The following is a 19,528-nucleotide window of genomic DNA, read 5'->3' as shown; positions in this document are numbered from 1 at the left end:
GATCCCTTGTAGCCCTTTGGAGTTAATCAGCCTGGTCCTTACATCATGTACACCACTGTAGATGCAAATGGGTACCTGAAAAATGGGTCAGGTAAGAGAAACTCACTGTGGGAATACCCAGGGCACAGTCTGGCTGTGTCTGTGCTTCTCAGCAACCTGAGGAGTTGGAAAGGTGGCAGAGGGAATGGGAATGGTTTCAATGTTGCCTTCAGTTTACAATGCCAAACCCCCAACGTTCTCTTCCTTCTTTACAGATTGCATTTTTATTACAAACATTGCAATTGCATTATTTTTTCATTTGTCCTGTTCCAGTTAGGTTTGAACAGTTGGCTGTAGCAAAAAATTTTTGGGTAAAATATCATCAGTTTGTGAAATAGCATAAGCTTCTAATTGCTTCCTAAGCAATTATGCATTAAGAAACATCAGAGGCCTTGAAATAGCTCCATACAATCCTAGGAGGCAGATGAGAAAGGATCAGGATAATATTCAGGACACACAGGCTGTGTTAGTCTGGAGTTGTTCACTACCACTGGCAGGTAACAAAATCAAATGCTGAGTAGCTTGAGGAAGCTGGAGAGGGAATTCCTGTGTCCTTCCAGGTAATGCAGGAACTGCAGGGAATCAGTGCTCAGCTAACAGGGTCAGAATCAAGGGGAAGGGGTGCTTGGTGCACCTTGTATTGGAGCTAAAGCTTTAATGGCCTGAGCTGGGGCAGCTGCCACAGGAGCAGGAGTCCAGAAACAAAGCAGCCAAAGAGAGAATCCTCCATTGGGCTGTGCTCCATATTCTAACCCCAGTTAGAGTACCCTGGGGTTTGTGCTGCCTTCCTAGGAGTGTACTGGTGGCTCCTAGAAAGCACAGGAGACTGTACAAAGTGGTTTATTAGTCTCATTTATGACTGGTAATCTTAGGACTATAATGGACTCATTTCTTGCTTAGGCAAAAATTCCAAACTCATAAGCTGAACATGATCAGTAAGTGCAGTCATCTGTAGCTGTCACTCCAGTCTCAGTTCAAATTAAACTCAGATTTTTAAAAAAAGGTTCCAGTAGTTCCAGATTATATTCTGTATAACACTAACTTAAATAAAATCAGTAATTTAGAGGGGAAAAGGCTGACATGTTAAGGTCCTGAGTCAATTTGAATCAGTGGCAAGGCTCTCACCATGAGTGTGTGCTCAAGACTGTTAATTCCACCTGGGAAAAATAAAGAGAAAGAAGCTGTCCTGAAATACAAACCAGATAGCTGCAAAAACATGTCTTGATACTTCAGCATTTCTGTGTTTGTACATGCTTAAAAAAAGTCATTTTTCAAACTCTGCACATATCTTACAAATTTGTGGAATAAAACTAGCTTGAAATTTGGACCTATTTCATGTATCATTTTCCTATTTTTTTTTCCTGTTTCTCTCTTTCAAGAACAAAAGCAAATGCATTTTTCTTAAACATTTTCTTTAGGGTTTGCTGAGTTTGGTTGGTTGTGGCTTTGTTGGTTTTTTGTTTGTGTTTGGGGCGGGGGGCAGCAGTTCTTCTGAAATGCAATGTTTTTACTATTTACTCTAAGAAACAGTTATCAAATGTGATTTAATACTGCTATATTCCCTTCACAGCTACCATGTTTACAACAATAAAAACCTAACAGAGTCCAGGCATGATGAATTTCCTTTTCTGTTCTGACATTATGAAATAACAGTAATGAATTCCAAGTGTATTTATGACCCCAGCAGCATTGCTACAGGGAATTTTCTAATGCTGTCTTTTATCAGTTTCTCAACACTAATAAGTTAATAGATTTTTTTGAGTGTGTATAATTCCTGCAAGAACTTTTGAAAGTCATGTTTTCTGAGGGTGTTACATTACATTTGTAGCTAGATTTTCTTCTCTTGCAAATCTTATGTGTAAGATTCAGTAAATGTTCTAACTAGAATTACTGGCCTATACAGGCTGTTGTCTGGAAAAACAACCCATTACATCACAATCCTCTTTTATTTGACTATCAGGATAGATCATTTGATATATCAAATATCATCATCATTTTTGGGCCGTGTATAAACCTACAAAACATCTTTTCCACATTAAGCTTTTATTTGTATAGCATCCATCTGCTATTTTAAAACTAATTTAATTTTCATCAACCTATCTGCCTTCCTTATGTAATATTACAGGACAATCCATACTTGAAGCTTTTAATTCTCTGAAAGGAGTAATGAGCTAATCAAAATTTTAAAATAATTAATCCCTTTCCCAAGAAGTAACATGAGTAAAAACATAGTTCTTTTTCTGATGAAAAGGAAACTCAGCATTGCTTTCCATGTGCCCCTCCAAAGTCAGCTGCTGTAATTTATTGCCTTTATGGCTGCACTCAGTGGGGGAACAGTTGTTGGCTGGACCACTGCAACCAATCACCTTAAGTTATCCCTCCAGCCCTGGGCTTAAGTGCATCATAAAGTACTCAAAGCCATGGCCCCCACTCTGCTTCTGATCCCCTCAGTCCTGCAGGACTTCAGCTGTGAGTTATGGCATCTTTCATATAGGCAACATTCATGCAAAGAGTAAAATAAAAAGGCCCGTATGGCTGTCCTTATCTAATTCATTTTAAGGTTCTTTGATCTGCCAAGCCTTAACTACAGGAAATTTGCATAATTATGAGGGTTTTCTTCAAAACATTGTTAGAATTGTTCTGTCTCCTATTAACATTCCAGAATGTTGTTAAAAGATAGCAGAATAATAATTAGCATGTACTCTATGCTTTTACTTTCACGTTGCTCAATCCACTTGTAGTCTTACAAGCAATACTGTTAAATTAGCTACAAGGAGTAGCAATTGCCAACATGGGCATTAGAATGGAGAAGTTCTGGGCCTTACATCTGCAGTTAATGTCTCCTCAGAACTTCTCTTCCTGAGAGGAAAATCAACTGCAACAACTTCATCAAATATTTAAGGAATTTCATGCTTGAGATCAGACCAGGTCCAGTGTAAATCCAGAAGTACACCAACTCAAATTTAAATCATGCTTTCTGATCCATGTCCTGTAACCTGCCTTCTCCCTTTTCTTTTCAAGATATTATTTTTAAGGAGATCCCACAGTTAAGTGTGAGTGTCAGCCAGGATTTTCAGCTCTACATATACATTTCCAGGCTTTTATTGGGAGAATATCTTCTGTGTTTCAGCTTGTGCTATGCACATCTGAATTTTCTCTCCTGAAGTAAAAATATGCTGATAGAATTTGAAATAAATAGGCTCATACTTGCAACTTGTGTCTATCAAACATATAAATTCTGTGGGCCAGGAACAGGTGGCAGTAAATATCTCAGATTTCCTTAAAGCCCCGTATCCATGGGGAGATGATAAGAGTGGCTTCACTGAATATGGATCAAGTCATAATTTGTTTAAGCATCTGTATGAGTGAAGCTGTGTGGACTGATGGCCTCTGCAGCTCTCATTCCAGAGCTCTTTCATTTTGCTGCTTTTGCTTTGTTTTGTTTTAAACCTTCCATGGCAGAATGACCTTTCACATGCTGTGAAGTCGTGCCCTTCTGGTTTTTTGAAATCTGCTTACTCTTCCCTGTTGTTGCATTGAGTTCTCCTGCTGTTTAACTAAATTGAATTGTGAGGTGAACACAAATGTCTAGCAGCTATTATAGTCGTGAATTTAAACATAAACATTGCAATATGTACCAGAAAAAAAGCAAAATAAGCTTATTTTCAATGGCCATTTGACACTGCAAGGTTCATTGTGTCGAATTCCACTACACAGAAAGAAGAGTGTATTCATGGAACAAGCTGGAATAATTTAATAATTGAATAGCTGCATTCAATGAGAGGGATTCTCTGTTTGCTATAGGTAGGAGTTGCCTTCTAGTATGTTTCTCTGTATAATTCTCTTTTGTTTAGAAAGCTTACTTGAACTTGTAATATTGCTTGCAATATTACCAAACCTTGGACATTTGGGCATTACAAATGATGCAGCTTCCCCTATCAGCAGTATGATAATTTTATTGTTTGAGGGGTTTTTAAGTTACCAGTTTTACTTCTATAATTTTATGGTGTAAAGATATTTTTCACAAAAATACATATTCTCATAAAAATGCATCAGGTTTGGAGTTTGGGCTTGCAGAGGTGTCCCAAGTGTTGGCAGCACTGCAGTCATCGATGTCCAAGTCCCAGGAGTGCACTTTGAATTCCCTTTCCCATGTTTGTTATTTCTGGTACTCCAGAACCAGGTATTGCAGAAAAGGTTGAGAGGTGAAGCTGTGTTCTGCATTAATCTGGAATTTTCTCTTAGGGGGACTAAGGAAAAGAGACAACCAGCTGGGGAAAACAGGGAGGCACTCCCAGCCCTTAGAAAAATGAAGTTACCATTGCATATTCTAAGCAGAAAAAGAACTCTTTGACCACTACATTTCTTTTTTCCAACCAGTGACCCCCAAAGGCAATGTGAAAGGAACTAAAGTAAAGCTTTCAACTTAAGCCAAGCAATTCCATTTCTCCAACTTTATGTGAAGCTTCCAAGTTTGAAGTTGTTGGGTTTTTGTTAGATCATTTTTTTCCTGCAAACTTCTTTGTAAATTCTTAGGCACATTCCATGGGTTTTTTATTACTATCAGTTATATTTTCCCTTTCTCTTGCAGTAAATGGTTGGCATATTTTCAAATAAAAGAAGGAGCTGCCAGCTTTGAAAAAAGGGGAAATACTCAGTGCACTTTAGGCCAGTGCTGGTAATGGCAGCAGAGGAAACATCACTGCAGTGCTCCAGCTGTGCAGGGCAGGGACACTCGGTCACTGTGTGCACCCAAACCTTGACCTGCACCCAAAGTGCCTCTGTCCTGTTCCAGCTTTGCCTGGGTGCTGCTGCTCCCAGCTGGGCAGCAATCCATGCAACCTCTGCATGGCAGGTTTTGGACTCATTTTTTACTTTTTCTAGGATACATGTGTTTGTCTAATCGATATAAAAAGTCATTAATGTGCTGACCTCAGTGATGGTACAGAAGAATTTACATGCAAGTGTGAGACTAAAAGACACACTTTTGGAATCCTGAATAGTATTACTGAATTTTGAATTACACAGAATGGCTTCTAATTGGCTAATTAAATGCAAATAATATTTTGCTAAGAAAAGCATAATAAAAATAATTATAAGGAATGCTTCAAGAAACCACAAGTTTGAAATCAGATTTTCCATTAGTCTTTCAGTTTTGTGTCGTGATCTTGCATGTTCTGCTGTTATTTCACAAAATAGGTGTATTTAAACTGACTGAACACTATCAGTATTGTGCATCTATTTCTGTAGGTTCAGTGAGGCTGTTCCTAAATGCAGTACCAGGTGTTGTCAGTGCTGTTTAAACAAGAGAAGCCGTTGCTCCTACACGGAACTGCAGCCACTTTCCCCTCACAAAGTTCAATTCTTCAGCCTGAAATAAGCTGTTGAGGACATTTCAGTTCAGCTCAGGGGAGAACAGGCTACCCTTGAGCTTTCAGCAAGTTTACATCAGGATAATGGAAACAGAAGGAAAATGACTTAATTCAGGTATAAAAGAACAAGTACTGGATCTGTCACAGACAACACATGGCTCTGGTTGTCAGACAAGACTTTAGAAAGGTTAATGATATGAATTGCTTCCAATTTTATATGCCAGACTTCAGAGGTAAGGAGATTGATTCCAAAAGGTCCAGAATGGTTTCTGAATATCAAACTCTGCAAAATCTTCTGAGGTTTGGCTGCCTAACATCATTACCATTTTCTTACAAATTTGATCTCCGATAGGCTGAAACCACAGAAAACCATGTCCTAAAATTATGGGGATTTTACTCTGCCCAAGGTTTTTTGAAGCAATAAACTTAATGATTTATGATTTAAGACAAGAATATATATACCACCACTAATACCAATACCATAGCCCATGATATCTGCATGCTTTGAAATGGCATTTTTGAAAAAAGAAGCTTAAGGCAAAATACATAGTATTGAATAGTCTTAAAGGTAGTATTAAAAAGAAATTATGTGTAGCATGATCAGGAGAAGGTTTTTCAAGTCTTGTTTATAGTGACAGTTCTATGGATGAGGTAAAACCAACTGTGAATCAGCAGCCACTTCCTCCATCTTGCCTACACTGACTTCCAAAAACCTAAAGAACAATTTGAATGTAAGAAATAAATCCCACTTCCCTCCTTGAAGATGCAAAACTATTTTCAGATTTTCTTGAAACAAGTAGAAAGTTGTTTCCAGTAGTTTTACAAGAGGGGAAATTGCTGTGGTTGCTATTTAATTAAATTTTAAATATTTTCATAAGTAAATTAATTACCAGTGACTGGGAACCTCAGATAATGTCAATAAACTCTTGACAGTACTCTCTGTAATTTCTCTTTTTATTTTTCATCTTGGTTCAGGGCTTTATGTTTCTCAGGTGAGCAGTTGTCATTCTTAATTAGTTGGTTGCAATTCTATGTGGAACTTTTCAGTAAGCATCAAACAGAATTTGTGATAGATATAGGCTGAGGAAAGCAAGGAAGAGTCTCAAAGTTCTCCTGTGCTTAGTCAGCTTTAGTAAACTGGAACCTTCTACATGCTATCATCCTGCTTAGCTAACACCTCCCAATTTTAAAGGCAAATAAAAAATAAGTATATGCACATTTCTGCCTGCTGTGTAGAAGAAAACATTCTTCTCTGACCTTTGCAAATGATCTATTTACATCCTGAAGCATAAGATTTTGTTATCCTTATCTTAGGCATAAGAACCAGCATTAGTAGCCATGAAATTATTCAGTGCTTTAAGAATTCTAGCTGCAGTATGTGACTCTCTAACCTCTTTAAGGCTGACTGCACACAGGATATGACATTTTCTTCTATTCTCTTTAATTTAGTTGACATTCATTTCATTTGTAAGTTGAAAGAAAAAAGCAAGATCTTAGTTGCAGTCTTCTCATGATCCGAAATATTTCACTCAAAAGTAATTCTAAAAGCTTTTCAATGTTACAGCAGTACCTTGTTCTTTTGGGGAAAGTCCTTCAGCATGCAGCATTAGTGAAAAATGCTAAAAGAAAATCTTTCTTATATTGCAGTATGATCAAGTAACACACCTGGTCTGTTTCTATAACCAAGTCAAATTAAATACACCCACCTCCTGACTATTGTATATTGGTAACTGGAGGTGTCAGATATTATGTACTTTGAGAATTACTTCTAGTTTAGATTTGGATACTGACACCTGGAGATTGAGCAGTTTAGCCAAGATCATGTTAGGGAAGTCACTGGCAAGGCAGGGACAGACTGAGGACAAACCCTCTGCTGTCCTATCCTGTGTTATCTCAACTTCCTGGAAAAATCCCTGTTCCTAAAGAGAAAAGCTGCTCAGTCAGTGCTTTGTGCCACATCTTCTGTAATTGAGAAATCTACCCAACAATGTGCACAGTACACCTTGTCCTCACAATAGAGACCTGAATGTATAAATCCAACTTCAATATTTCCTCGTCTGCTTGCTTATTACATGGTTCTACGTGAGGAAAAAATAAATCTAAAATGTGTATTATCATTAGGAAGACCATTATTGTTTCTTTTTGCTAATAGCATTTCGGCTTAATAAAAAGATAACTGCATCAACTGATTTTTCAGATCTTAGCTGACATTTACCATGCTTTTTAAAATATAGTTATTATAATTCTAAATGCACAATAATACAGAATATTTACCTCCTGATTAAGCAGGCTTGTTTCAAAACATGCCTGACAGCATAAGGCAAGTGGCTTCCTCAAGAGCTGGTAGGGGAAGGGAGGTTCACAAAAGCAGAGCCATAAGTAATCCCTGTAATGAGCAGGGTTCAGAACCCCCAGCCTGCACTACCAGGAGTTTGTCCCCAGAGGAGCGTGCAGGAGCTGAGGAGCTGCTGCTGGAAGTGGTGTCTCTTGTCCCTATTGAAGTGCTGCTGTGTTGTTGCCAGTGCCACTTACTGACATCTCTAGGATGCCAGGAGGGGGGTTTGGTTTGTCTTGAATGGATATTTGGCTTTGCCAAAGGAGTGGTAGTGGTGAGTGAGGAGTTTTTCCTGCCCCTGTGTTCAGCACAGCTATGCAGAATGTTGTGTCGCCAGTCAAGTGCTGCCTCCTGAATCAAGCCTTGGATGGGAGTGTGGAGAGCTAAAAAGGACTTGGCTGTAAATTCACTACAAAATATGGATTCCTGTTCTTCAGTTCACATTCTGTTGCATTTTGTTGTTTAACTTATAATTTCCAGTTTCAGGCATAATCTATTAGGGATCAAAGCTGAGAGAAATCTGACACTAAAAATTCTGACTAAATCACAACCTTGTGAAAAGCTGTTTCTGTTGGTCACAGAAACCCATTTGTGGTTGTCAAGTGTCCCTTGCACTCATTCCTGTTTAATCTGGTGAAGGCTGAATTCACTGTGGTGCTTCTGAGATGCTGATACTGTTCCTGCAGTGGGAGCAGCTCACTTGCTAAGAGAACAAAGAACCCACACAGGAGCTGAATCTGTTGGTCAGAAATTAAACTATTAGAAGATTTTTTTAATTTAAGTGCACTACCTGGATACTTTGGAAACGGGATGCCAGTGAACTTGTTGATAACTGCAACACTCGTCTGTTTCCCCACTGCCTTTTCAGGAAACCAAGAATCTTGTTTTCCATCTACAGTTTCTTCTATAATTAACTTGCAACCACTGCAATCCTGTTTTCATTAAATTAATTTATTCTTTGAAAATTTGTTCATGAGAATTTACTTAGCTAATTTTGTGACAGTAGTAATTACAGTTTAACACTGACAAGAATTAAAGTGAACCTTCACATGTTGAGTCTAATCTTGTAAAACAGTGGGCAAGAAACTTGGCACTAATCATATAAAAATACATACAGATAGTTGATTTCTTCTCAGCTTGTAACAAATAATGGAGATTTGAGCTAACATAGAAATAGTACTCACAAGAATATGTAAAGTATGTAAGCTCTTCTCCAAATGAGTACTCCCAGGTAGTTTGGAAATGTGGGACTGAGCTTTAAGAATTAAATAATCACGCAATTGGTGAAAATCTTTAAACATTTTTATTACTGACGGGGGAATGTGTACTTGTGTAGCAAGTTGGTCTTTGGGGGTTGATTGATTGGGGTTTTTTTCCCCCTAAAATACCCACTTGGGCTTCCTTTGTGCTTTGCTTGCAGCTGGCCAGCTCAGCCAGTCAGCGCATTACGCTCTGCAGCTGCCCTACAACGTGCTGGGCCTGGGCCGCAGCGCCAACTTCCTCGACCACCTGTACGTGGGCATCCCTCGGCCCCTGGGAGAAAAGGTGGGTTGGCATTTAGATTGTCAAGCTAATTGTTTATGGTGCTACTTTGGATGGAAATGCTGCTGGGACACTTCTTTTTCATTCTCTGAAGTAAGAATATCAAAGTAAGTTTGCATACAGAAAGGTTTGCCCAAAAGAACCAGTTTGCCCAATTTTTTGAGGAGTGTATAAACTCTGAAGCTCTGAAGCCAAAATAAAACCAAAAGATGACTGAAACTGTCTATAAAAGTGAGGTACTCAAATGGGCCACATTCTGGTTTGGAAAATTGTTTTGCTTGCCTCCTTTGTAGAATCAGTTCTTCTTTCCCTATTGTGTTGTTGCTTTGTACTTTTAAAGCAGATGCTGTGTTTCATGTCAGTAATAGTTATTTTGCTTTTTACTTTTGGGGGGGTGGGTTTTAAAGCATTTTGGAGCTTTCAGAGTAACAGGCAACAAAGATAAAGGGATTAATCACTTATATTTAAAGTTTTTTTTTAAAACCCACAACGTTTTTATTTCTTCTTTTGTATGTTTCAACAGAGAATTTCTTTGCTTGTATGTATGTTGGTTTGCTAGGAATTGACACAGCCTTTGTTTTTCTTTCAGTCTATAAGAAAACAAGAATGGACAGCTATTATACCAAACTCCCAGCTTATAGTCATTCCCTATCCTCATAATGTTCCTCGAAGGTAATGTCATCATTTGGATTTGGACTTCCTAAAATTACATTAATGCACAGTGTAAATTAGGCATTATGTGTAGGTTTAGAAATAGTTACTTGTATAGAAAGTTACTGAAGAACAAGGGCAGGGGGTCAGTGCTGAGCTGGAGCTGAAAATGCTGCTCAGGTATTTCCACAGCCTCTCAGATGGTGCCCATAAACAATCTACTAAAAAACAACCCTATTACCGGCTCAGGCAAACAATCAAAATGTATTACTAGCTCCACTCCTGTAAATAATAACATACTTGCTAGATTTAACAACATCCTCAGTGACAAATTATAAACATGGTGATGGTTGAATTAAGCATTTTTGTTTCACCAAACATGCAATTTCTGTCTGGTTCCATACAAAAGCTTTGCTTCAGCCCTTCTGAATGCAGTAGCTGTTACTACAGGAATTAATGTTTGCCTCTAAGTAAAGGTGAATGGGTTGGTTGCACGAGAGCTTGAACATAGAATTCACTTTGCAATTAAAATGTTTCTCCCAGAAAGACAGCATGTTTCTCTTTTTGCTATTAGAGAAAACATAAGTCAAATATTCCAGCTGCATTTTGCCGCTTGATCTACCAGTGAGGTCAGTTGCATTTATCATGCAGAAATGATTCTGACATCAGTTCAGCAGTTAATTTTACTAGAGAACAAATAACAGTGGAGAAATGATGTGCTGCTTGAGTTGCTAATTAACAACCACAGAAATAACATCTGCCAGATGAAAATTTAGTTACAGTCTTGAGGTATTTAAAGGTATGTGTTATGCAAAACCATTTCTGTTACGGTATCCTTAAACTATTTTTGCTTTTGTATAAAGTGGGTTTATGGACATCGTAGAATAGCAGAGGATGGAATCCCCAGAAGAAATCTGATTTCATAATAAAAGCTTCTTAATTTATATATTTTTATAACACAGGTATGTGATTTCCTGAGAGGCCTCAACACAGAGCCTGCTGCTGACAGCTTTCCCATGATAGGAAAGCTGTACTACAAAAAGGGGGTTCCCTGGGCCTCAGGACCTCACATGATTTGAGATGTTTTCCAGGAGCCCTAAAGGGTTTAGTTTTGTTGATCTTCAGCCGTAATCAACTGCTTATGTTTAGAACTGCAGTTGTCCCTGGGTAAGCTTCAGAAAAAGAGAACTGGGCCCATGAGCCTGTCCAAGAGGAGCTTCTCATGTGGTGGAGAAATCTTCCAGGGTTATTTTCCCCTGCTGCTCCATGTCCCCAGGCCCTAGGCATTCCAGTGAAAGGTTTCCTTATGCATTTTGCTTTGTCCTAGGCAAGGGCAGTAGATAAATCTCCTAATGAGAAAAAACTAATTCCCTGAGGATATCCATAGCATTCATGAAAAGTTAAACAGAAACTGTACTTAGACATGGTATTGCTCAAAAATAATTCTATTAAGCCATGTATTTCCAAGTAAACATCATTAAGCTTCAGTCTCTAAATAGAGCTGCTCATTTCTGTAGACCAGGTTGTCACCTGTCTTACCCTAACAGGTTCTTTTCATCTTTGTAAGCAAAATCTGTTTTCTGCTTCTTAATGAAGGGTATTAATGTTTCCTTGGATTTTCTTCTTTTGTATAGCTGGAGTGCCAAGTTGTATTTGACCCCAAGTAACATTGTACTGCTAACAGCTATAGCCTTAATTGGTGTCTGCGTTTTCATCCTGGCAATAATTGGCATATTACATTGGCAGGAAAAGGTAAGCTAATTCACTAGAATATTTTATTTAACACTCCCTAATATTTTACAGACCTGTACATTGGGGTTTTTTTTACATTTTTCTACAGTATAGTAACTTCTGACACAGACTGAATTGTGACAAAAGGTGTTACTACTAATCCAATGTTTACCACAAGTTTAAAAATTGGCATTATTTTTATTTAAGCTCTAAGACACTTGAGCTTGTCCATGTTGCTCTTCATTTCCTTTTTTCCATTAAGCTGTTACTTCCAATTGAAATGAGCCATCTTTGTTTCATATCTAAGCTTTCCATTTTGCAGTTTTAAGGAGAACTGTTTTGGAAAAATGGAACATAAACTCAGTTTACTTACCTTGAGTTCTGCTGGTAATCTAAAAACAAGGACAAAGTCTTTTTTGTGTAACCCTCTTTGCTGGTTGCACTGACATTAGCATTCAGGAACATATAGGGGGTCAATTGTGCATATTGGCTGCTTTGCTGTCTGGGTCTGAATTACACATGCAGGATATAGAAATCCATTGATTTGAAGAAGCATTTTGAAAGGGGCCTTTCTTGTCACAAAAGAAATGCATTCCCATTTTTCTTAACTATGCTCAGTTCACAAGCATACCCAGCTGGCAGAGTTGCCAGTAAATGTTACTACATACCCAAACCATAATCTTAGCTGTCAGATAAAATTACTGCACATTCTGACATGGTATAACTGTTTGTTTTTGTGATGGTGGAAATAAAATGACCTTGTTAAACATTCAGACAAGTTTGCGCATGCTTCATATTTAAATGTCATTTGTCTGTCAGTCTTCACTCTTCAAAATGTTAAATACAGTCTCCAACTAATAATAAAGCTGGGAATAAGACACACAAAGCAAAGAAATACAAAGTTTATGATGGCTGTCATTAGCATGTCCTGCTGTACCAGTAGAGCACTGCTCACTTGTAGCTCAGGGCTGGGCACTGCCTGCGTTTAATTCTCTCTCCAACATTTCTTTAGCAAACAAGAATAGCAGAAAAGGTACTTGGACTTTGAGTTGAGGAAGGATTATCTATGTATAATTCTATCTGGAGAAATGGAGATTAAATGGCAACATTCAAACTGTTTTTATTTCATAATTCAAGCATTGTAGAGTAAGGAAGGACTGAGCCCAGAGTGCTTTTAGAGCTGTTTTCAGTCCCAGGTGTGTATGAAAGAAGTGGTATATTGGTTATATTGTAAACTCATTTCCAACTCTGCAGCACAAAACAGGCACAAATATTTGGACAAATTGTGTGTATTTTCAGACCATTGTATAAACATGTATTAATTCCTATATTCTTCCTATATGTTTAGAAGTGGTTGAGATACTGAACAGATAAGAATGTTCACCAAAGCTGTGTTGTGCATCACTGACATGTGTAAAGTTAAACTCCAAAGTTCCTTGTTTCTAAGCTTGTTCTTAGTTTACTGTCTCTCGGCAATCCTCTCCCAAAAATACTGTCCTGGCTAAATGCCTGTCCTTTGCTGATCTCTGGAGTACATGTAGCAAAGAAAGGCAGGGGAAATGAACTGGCACTTAAAATCTTTTCTTTCCCCCAGAGAGCGTATGTTACTGTAAGCTGCAGTGTTTTATTCAGCAGTTTAAATAAATCCTGGACTTTGACCTCTGCAGATAAATAGTAGCAGGAGCCCTTTGTCTACACTAGTTCTTACACACTCATCTCCAGCCAGGTATTGGAGTACTGAAATAACTGTTGGGTTTAAGGGTAGGTGTTGCTCTGTCCTGCCTTAGAAATTTTAAATGCATTGAAGAAAAAAAAGCTTTGAAATCTCAGTTACTAGATTTTAGTTTTGCTACACCAAATGAAAGAGAAAATGAGGAAGAATTGACACCATTATTCATCTTACAACAAAGACAATCTTGCTACATTTGCTACAGCCCTCAATAGTCCTTATTCTCATTCTTGAGAACTTGCTTTGGGGTCGTGAGGCCAGTCATGGAAACACTGCACAGTGATGGAAATAGTGCTGGAGAGGCTTTGCTGGATCCAGCAGAGTATCAGTTACTGTCAAATTTGAAGCAGTAATTTTTTAAGGAAGAATACAAGAAATGGAGTGGAAATTGTTTCCTAAGTGAGACTGAAATTTTGTGGAATGTGACAAGCATTTCAGTGTAGGAAAGAGTGTGCCACTCCCTCCTTCCCACCCCTTTTCTGACATCCAGAATACTACTGACACTGATAAAGTCCCTGCCAAAAAAGCCAGACTGATATATCTTAAACCTCACTGACAGCTCTGCTGCTGCTACAAAATGCAGTAAAATCCATATTTAATCCAGTGGAGTTGCTATCACACATAAACATTGTGTAATGAGGAAGTCTTTGGCCTTGAGCCAAAGCAGAAGATGAACTCTCATGGCAGAAGACGGGCACTGATTTCTGCCACAATTGTTGTGTATTTTTATCAACTGAGACACAGTTCTGAATGCCCACGCAGCACCTACTGGAGAGGCTTCTCTTCATTTTACTCCTTTAGAAAAACAAAAAAGAAAGAAAGTACAAGGGTCTGTGCAAGCTAAAAAGCATTTCAATCTGCTTTGCCAAATTCTCTCATGCTGGGATTTACACATACTGTCTGTCATGACACAAGCACAAGTTTGCACTCAGTGTTCAAGAATCTTGAAGAAATGCTTCCATCCTCTGTTAAGTGCTTTAGCACACGAGAGGAGACGTGGGAGAGGACTTGTTTTGACACATGACATGAATTCTAGGTGCAATTTAAATATGCTGGTTTTTTCCAAGCACCACCCAATTCATTCTTTCAGCAGGTCAGTGTGTGTTCTGCATAAATAAGCAGGGAAATGCATCCTACTTCACATTTTCATAATACAAACAAAAGACACAGAATATTTTTCACCTACTTGGTGCTGTTAGTTGTTGGTTGAACTGCTGTCTTGCTCTAAAGTTGCATTTAACAGAATGTTTTTTTAAATGAGATTCTTTGTGCGTGTAACATAAATTACATTTACAGTTAGTCCAGAGTAATTTCATCTTATATTTCTAATGTAGACAAAATGGATACCAGGAAACAGTCTTCAGGTTTGAATTATTCCTTTTAAAAAGCATTATTAGAAATAACAGAAAAGAATGGGTCATAAATACTACAACAGCAGAGCAGTAACAGCAGAAGCCAATTTTGTGTAGATTATTGCTATTTCAAGCTGACATAATTTAAAAGTTAATTGTTGGGGCTTTTACTAAGCCTTTTTGCCTTTTGTTAAATGGCTTGAAAAAAATCAACCATTCTCTGACACTTGACAGCTCATTTCTGTAACAGTGTTGCTCTAGATTCCACAAAGTGTTTTTTTATTATTATTTTTCAGAAAGCAGATGACAGAGAGAAGCGACAGGAGGCTCATCGGTTCCATTTTGATGCTATGTGACATGCCTTAATATTTATGAAGGAGCAGCTACTCATTTGCTTAATTGAAAGACTAAATTCTGATTTTTAAAATTATTACCATGGAAGTACTGTTGGTGTGTTATTTGTAAATGTTGCATTATCTGGTATTTATTTGGAAAGTATTAAAATTAGACCTGAATGTCTCACAAGGCCTTTCAGTTAAGAGACTGTATATAATAGCATTTGGCCTTTATTTAACAGAACTGTAAATTTATTTTTCTTAGTAAAGGGATCAGTTGCATGTACCATTGTTTATGTACCAATTCTTTAGTAATATTTGATAGAAAGAAAGGTATGTAAATGAAGTGTAGCATTTCAGCAAGCAGACTACCTTGTATCACTTGAATTGGTCTTGTCCTTTGTTCATTCCTGCAAAACAACCTGGTTTTTGAAAATTAAACTTGTGCAATTTCTCAGATATTAATTGTTAATTGTTTTGATTGTATTAAATGGTGCTTAACCTAAAGTATTCTGTATTTTTCTTTGTTTAAATCCATATGTGCAATAGTTAAAGAGCTTAAGAATTAGAGAACCAAAAGGAACCTGCAGTGTGATGTGAGTTCACTCATCCTGGGATGGATGCAGTATTTATGTGTGCTACTTCTACAGAGAAGACAACGCATTAAAAAATTAAAATCATAAAAATGTATCACCATTACATAAACTGCTTTTATAATTAAACTACAACTGCATTTGTTTTAGAAAGGCACAATGTTGTTATGAAAGTAACTATTTTTTAACATAAGAAAGGTATGGGGTTTTTTTGTTTGGTTTTGTTCTTCAAGAAGTTAAATGAAACATTATTGAGGGGAGATTGAGGATTGACACACTAAAATGTATTGCTTATTTCTAAGTGATGAGATATGCAAAGATTAAATTAAGAATGTAATAGGACACTCAGAATAATCAATGCACATTTTCCATGTACACTGCCATGGCCAAGTTTCATAAGGCTGTAATAATGACAGAAGACAGTGTCACTCAACTTTAGATATTTTAAGTGGTAATAAAGTAATGGTTGCTCAGTGTACTTGGGATCCTGGAAGAACCTCTGAGAATAATCATGTTTTTATTTTCCATGAGTTTACACTATTAATTCTGCAGTTACATCAGTTAATTTGCATTCCTAATACTGTTTGATAACCTAGACCATCCTTCTCAACAAACTGCAAGCGTTGGTTGTCAAGGCACTCCCGTGTGCAGGGGGTCCCTGCCGGGGCTGGCACCTCCCTGGAGCGTTCCCTGTGTGTGGCAGGGCAGCCCCTGGGCAGACAGGAGGGAGCAGGTCCAGAGCTGGGCTGGTGGTGCTCACCCTGAGTGCCAGTCAGCCCCGGGGTTACCATGGCAGTGCTGAACACTGACCCATTCACAGAGCAGCCCCGAGCCAGCAGGCACAGCAGCCTTGTGTGCTCAGTGTCCTGAGCTCTGAAGGTTCGCTGGGTATTTCCAACATGCACTGATCACATGCCAGCACAAGAGGCTCTCATGGCACATTACTGTTATTATTCAGGATAGAATATTTCCTTCATGCACACCTTCAATTTTTCTCATGAAAAGCTATTTTTTTTAGATAAATACTTAATGCTTTTGGTCTTTTTAAACCCCATTGATAGAATTGGCTCCTACCAGCAAAAGAAAGAACTAATTTCATGATTAGGAGGATCCACAGTTCAATATATTTTCCTGTCTTTTTCAGATGGTTGGAGAATAATGCTAAATGCAAAATGCACTGGGGTAGCAAAGTTGTTTTTTACCCTATCACAATATAGTACACATAGATTAGCTTCCTTTTGTTTTTGAAAAAGCAATTAGGAATAAAATAACCTCATGCTGACATTTAAGCTGTTGTACAAAACAATGAACTTGGTATCTTTTGCTCTGAGGTGTTTTGCATGCTCAGTAGTGCATCATTGCATCACTATATACAATATAATAAAGTTTACCCCAGGTTCTAAGTACTTGTAGCATGGCTCACAGTCTATGCATACTGTTTTGAATTAAGGCATTAAATATTGTTAAACTTGTCATCAGAGGTTTCATGTTGTACTTTGGTTCTCTGTTCTATAAGCATTAAATGTATGTTTGGTAAGGTTATTGCCCTGCTACCAGGAAGTTTAAGAAAGCAGCATCAATTAGAAAGTTGTAGTTTCCAGGTGATTGTCACAGTAACTGAGAAGTGAGAAATAGTTCGAGCTACATAAATTTTCAAACTGCAGCCACTCTAACACAGCCCTGGTGAGAAATGCTATTGGAAGCTTCCTCGGTGTGAAATTTCACCTATATAAAAACACTGTTGACAGGCCAACTGACAGATGGCTGTTGAAATACCATCTTTCTTTGTTCTCATTTTCCATGAGAAGCTTTAAGACTGAATCTTCCTACCAGATTTATCATTAATGCACTATAATCCCCCAACAAAAGAACCAACTTTTCTGCTGCAGATTAATAGGCATATTCTATGTAGTATGATATTCCTCCTGTACTGAGGCCATCATGCTTAACAGAGACATTAAAAACCCTACAGTTAATGGAGAAGTAATCACTACAAACACACCGAGTTGGGTCAATTCAGGGCTTCTATAGAATCACAGAATGGTTTGGTTGGAAAGAACTTTAATCCAATTCCAACCCCCCTGCTATGGGCAGGGACACCTTCCACTATCCCAGGTTGCTCCAAGCCCATTTTTCACCTGGCCTTGAACATTTTCAGGGATCAGGGATCCAGGGGCAACCACAGCTTCTCTGGGCAGCCTGTGCCCAGCCCTCATTGCCCTCACAGGGAAGAATTTATTCCTAACCATCTAAACCTCCTCCCTGCCAGTGTGCAGCCATTCCCCCATGTCCTGGCACTCCATCCCTTGTACATTGTCTCTCTCCATGTTTCTTTGTAGGCTCCTTTCAGGCACTGCAAGGCCACAATGAGCTCAGCCCAAAGCTTCTCCTCTCCAGGTGAGCAATGCCAGCTGTGCCAGCCTTTCCTCCCAGCAGAGCTGCTCCATCCCACAGCTGGGGCAGCTGTGCAGGTGGGGTCTCACCTGAGCAGGGCAGAGGGGCAGAATCCCCCTTCCTTTACTGCCCCCCCAGGTCCTTCTCTGCAGGTTTGCTCTTGACCTATTGATGCCCAGCTTGTGCCAATATTTGATATTGAATAGGTACCGATAGATTGTAATTGATATATAACTTCTTTCAAATGAATGACACCAAAATAGAGCAGGAGAAGTCAGAAAGCTTCTGCTATATTATAATCAATGCTTTTATATTGTAAAAGCATTAACTGTCTCTGTTTTGAAGGTATTAATAAACAACAAATATTTTTGTTTAAATTTAGAAAATACAATTATAAATAATCTCATAGTTTGCAAATATGTAGTACTAATTCTATAGGGATGTGCAAATGTTTTGTTCAAAGTATTATGTTAAGAAATCAAGAGCAGCAGAGGAGTTAAGTCTGGCACTGCTGTGCTGCTCTAGTAACCCTACTATCCATTCTGGGAACAGGATCTAGTTGTTGAAGCATTGGTAATATTGGCCTCCCTGTCACTTGAAAATAATCAGCCACACTGCACTATTTTTATAATTAATTCCTGACTTCAGTGAAAAATGTGGTCCCATCTATGATACAATCCATAACAATTATAACCTAATGTTCAAATTAATGAGTTTTTCAACCTCAGCCACAAAAGTCTGTAGGTATATTCTAACAGTCAGATCTAATTATATTACCTACCAAATAGGGAAGTGCACTGTAAGCTTTCTGAAAGCTGTGAGTTTTCTTCCTGACTATTCAAAAGTTTGCAGTGTTCATTACTCAGTAGTAAATAACAAAGCCAACTGTGCATATTTATGTATGATTATGTATTACATATTGTAATGCAATTAAAATTGTATTATAATACAATACTGAGGTACTTGCATCTTCTATAATTTTCTAATTATAGAAATTAGGATTTATCAAAGGCAGTACCTAAATGGAACTGACAAAACCAAGTACCAGAACAGTTAAAACATAATTCCTCATCTTCTTTCTTAATTATTCACTGTTGGCATCTATATTTTTGCAACCTCTTTTATAAACAATGTCCAAATAGCTGCTGGTCTAAGGCTGTTTGGGTTGTGCACTTTGCTACTCAAGAGCAGAAAATGTTTTAGGTAAATTAAAGTTAAAACTTCTCACAGAACAGCAAATCAAATGAAGTTTTAAGGAGGAGGCAAACCCAGTTCTAATAATTCAAATGTAAGCCTTTAGCTGCAGCAGAGCACTGTTGTGACTCATTCCTCAGCTGCTCATGCAGGTGTTTACCTACATCAGAATGAGTCCCACTGCCTTCCCTGACCTACTGCTACTCAAAAATAATCATGAGGATAGAGCATCAGACCAATACACAGCTGGCTGTCCAATAG

The 19,528-nt window shown here is 38.1% G+C and overlaps 1 protein-coding gene across 1 annotated transcript in view; it reads left to right on the top strand.

The window, feature by feature from the left end:
* The window catches only part of ITFG1 (integrin alpha FG-GAP repeat containing 1), a 72,135-nt gene extending 54,981 nt beyond the window's left edge, over window positions 1–17,154 (top strand). The window contains exons 14-18 of the mRNA XM_036390116.2: window positions 13–91; window positions 9,167–9,291; window positions 9,878–9,960; window positions 11,574–11,691; window positions 15,048–17,154. Of these exons, the coding sequence (XP_036246009.1) occupies window positions 13–91; window positions 9,167–9,291; window positions 9,878–9,960; window positions 11,574–11,691; window positions 15,048–15,107 (465 nt within the window). The 3' untranslated portion in view covers window positions 15,108–17,154. The remainder of the gene's footprint in view (window positions 1–12; window positions 92–9,166; window positions 9,292–9,877; window positions 9,961–11,573; window positions 11,692–15,047) is intronic.
* Window positions 17,155–19,528: the final 2,374 nt, after the last annotated feature.

This window comes from Molothrus ater, chromosome 12 (genome assembly GCF_012460135.2).
Source record: "Molothrus ater isolate BHLD 08-10-18 breed brown headed cowbird chromosome 12, BPBGC_Mater_1.1, whole genome shotgun sequence".
NCBI lineage: Eukaryota > Metazoa > Chordata > Aves > Passeriformes > Icteridae > Molothrus > Molothrus ater.
Note: the sequence above shows the minus strand (reverse complement) of the source record. Positions and strands in the feature narration are given on the sequence as shown.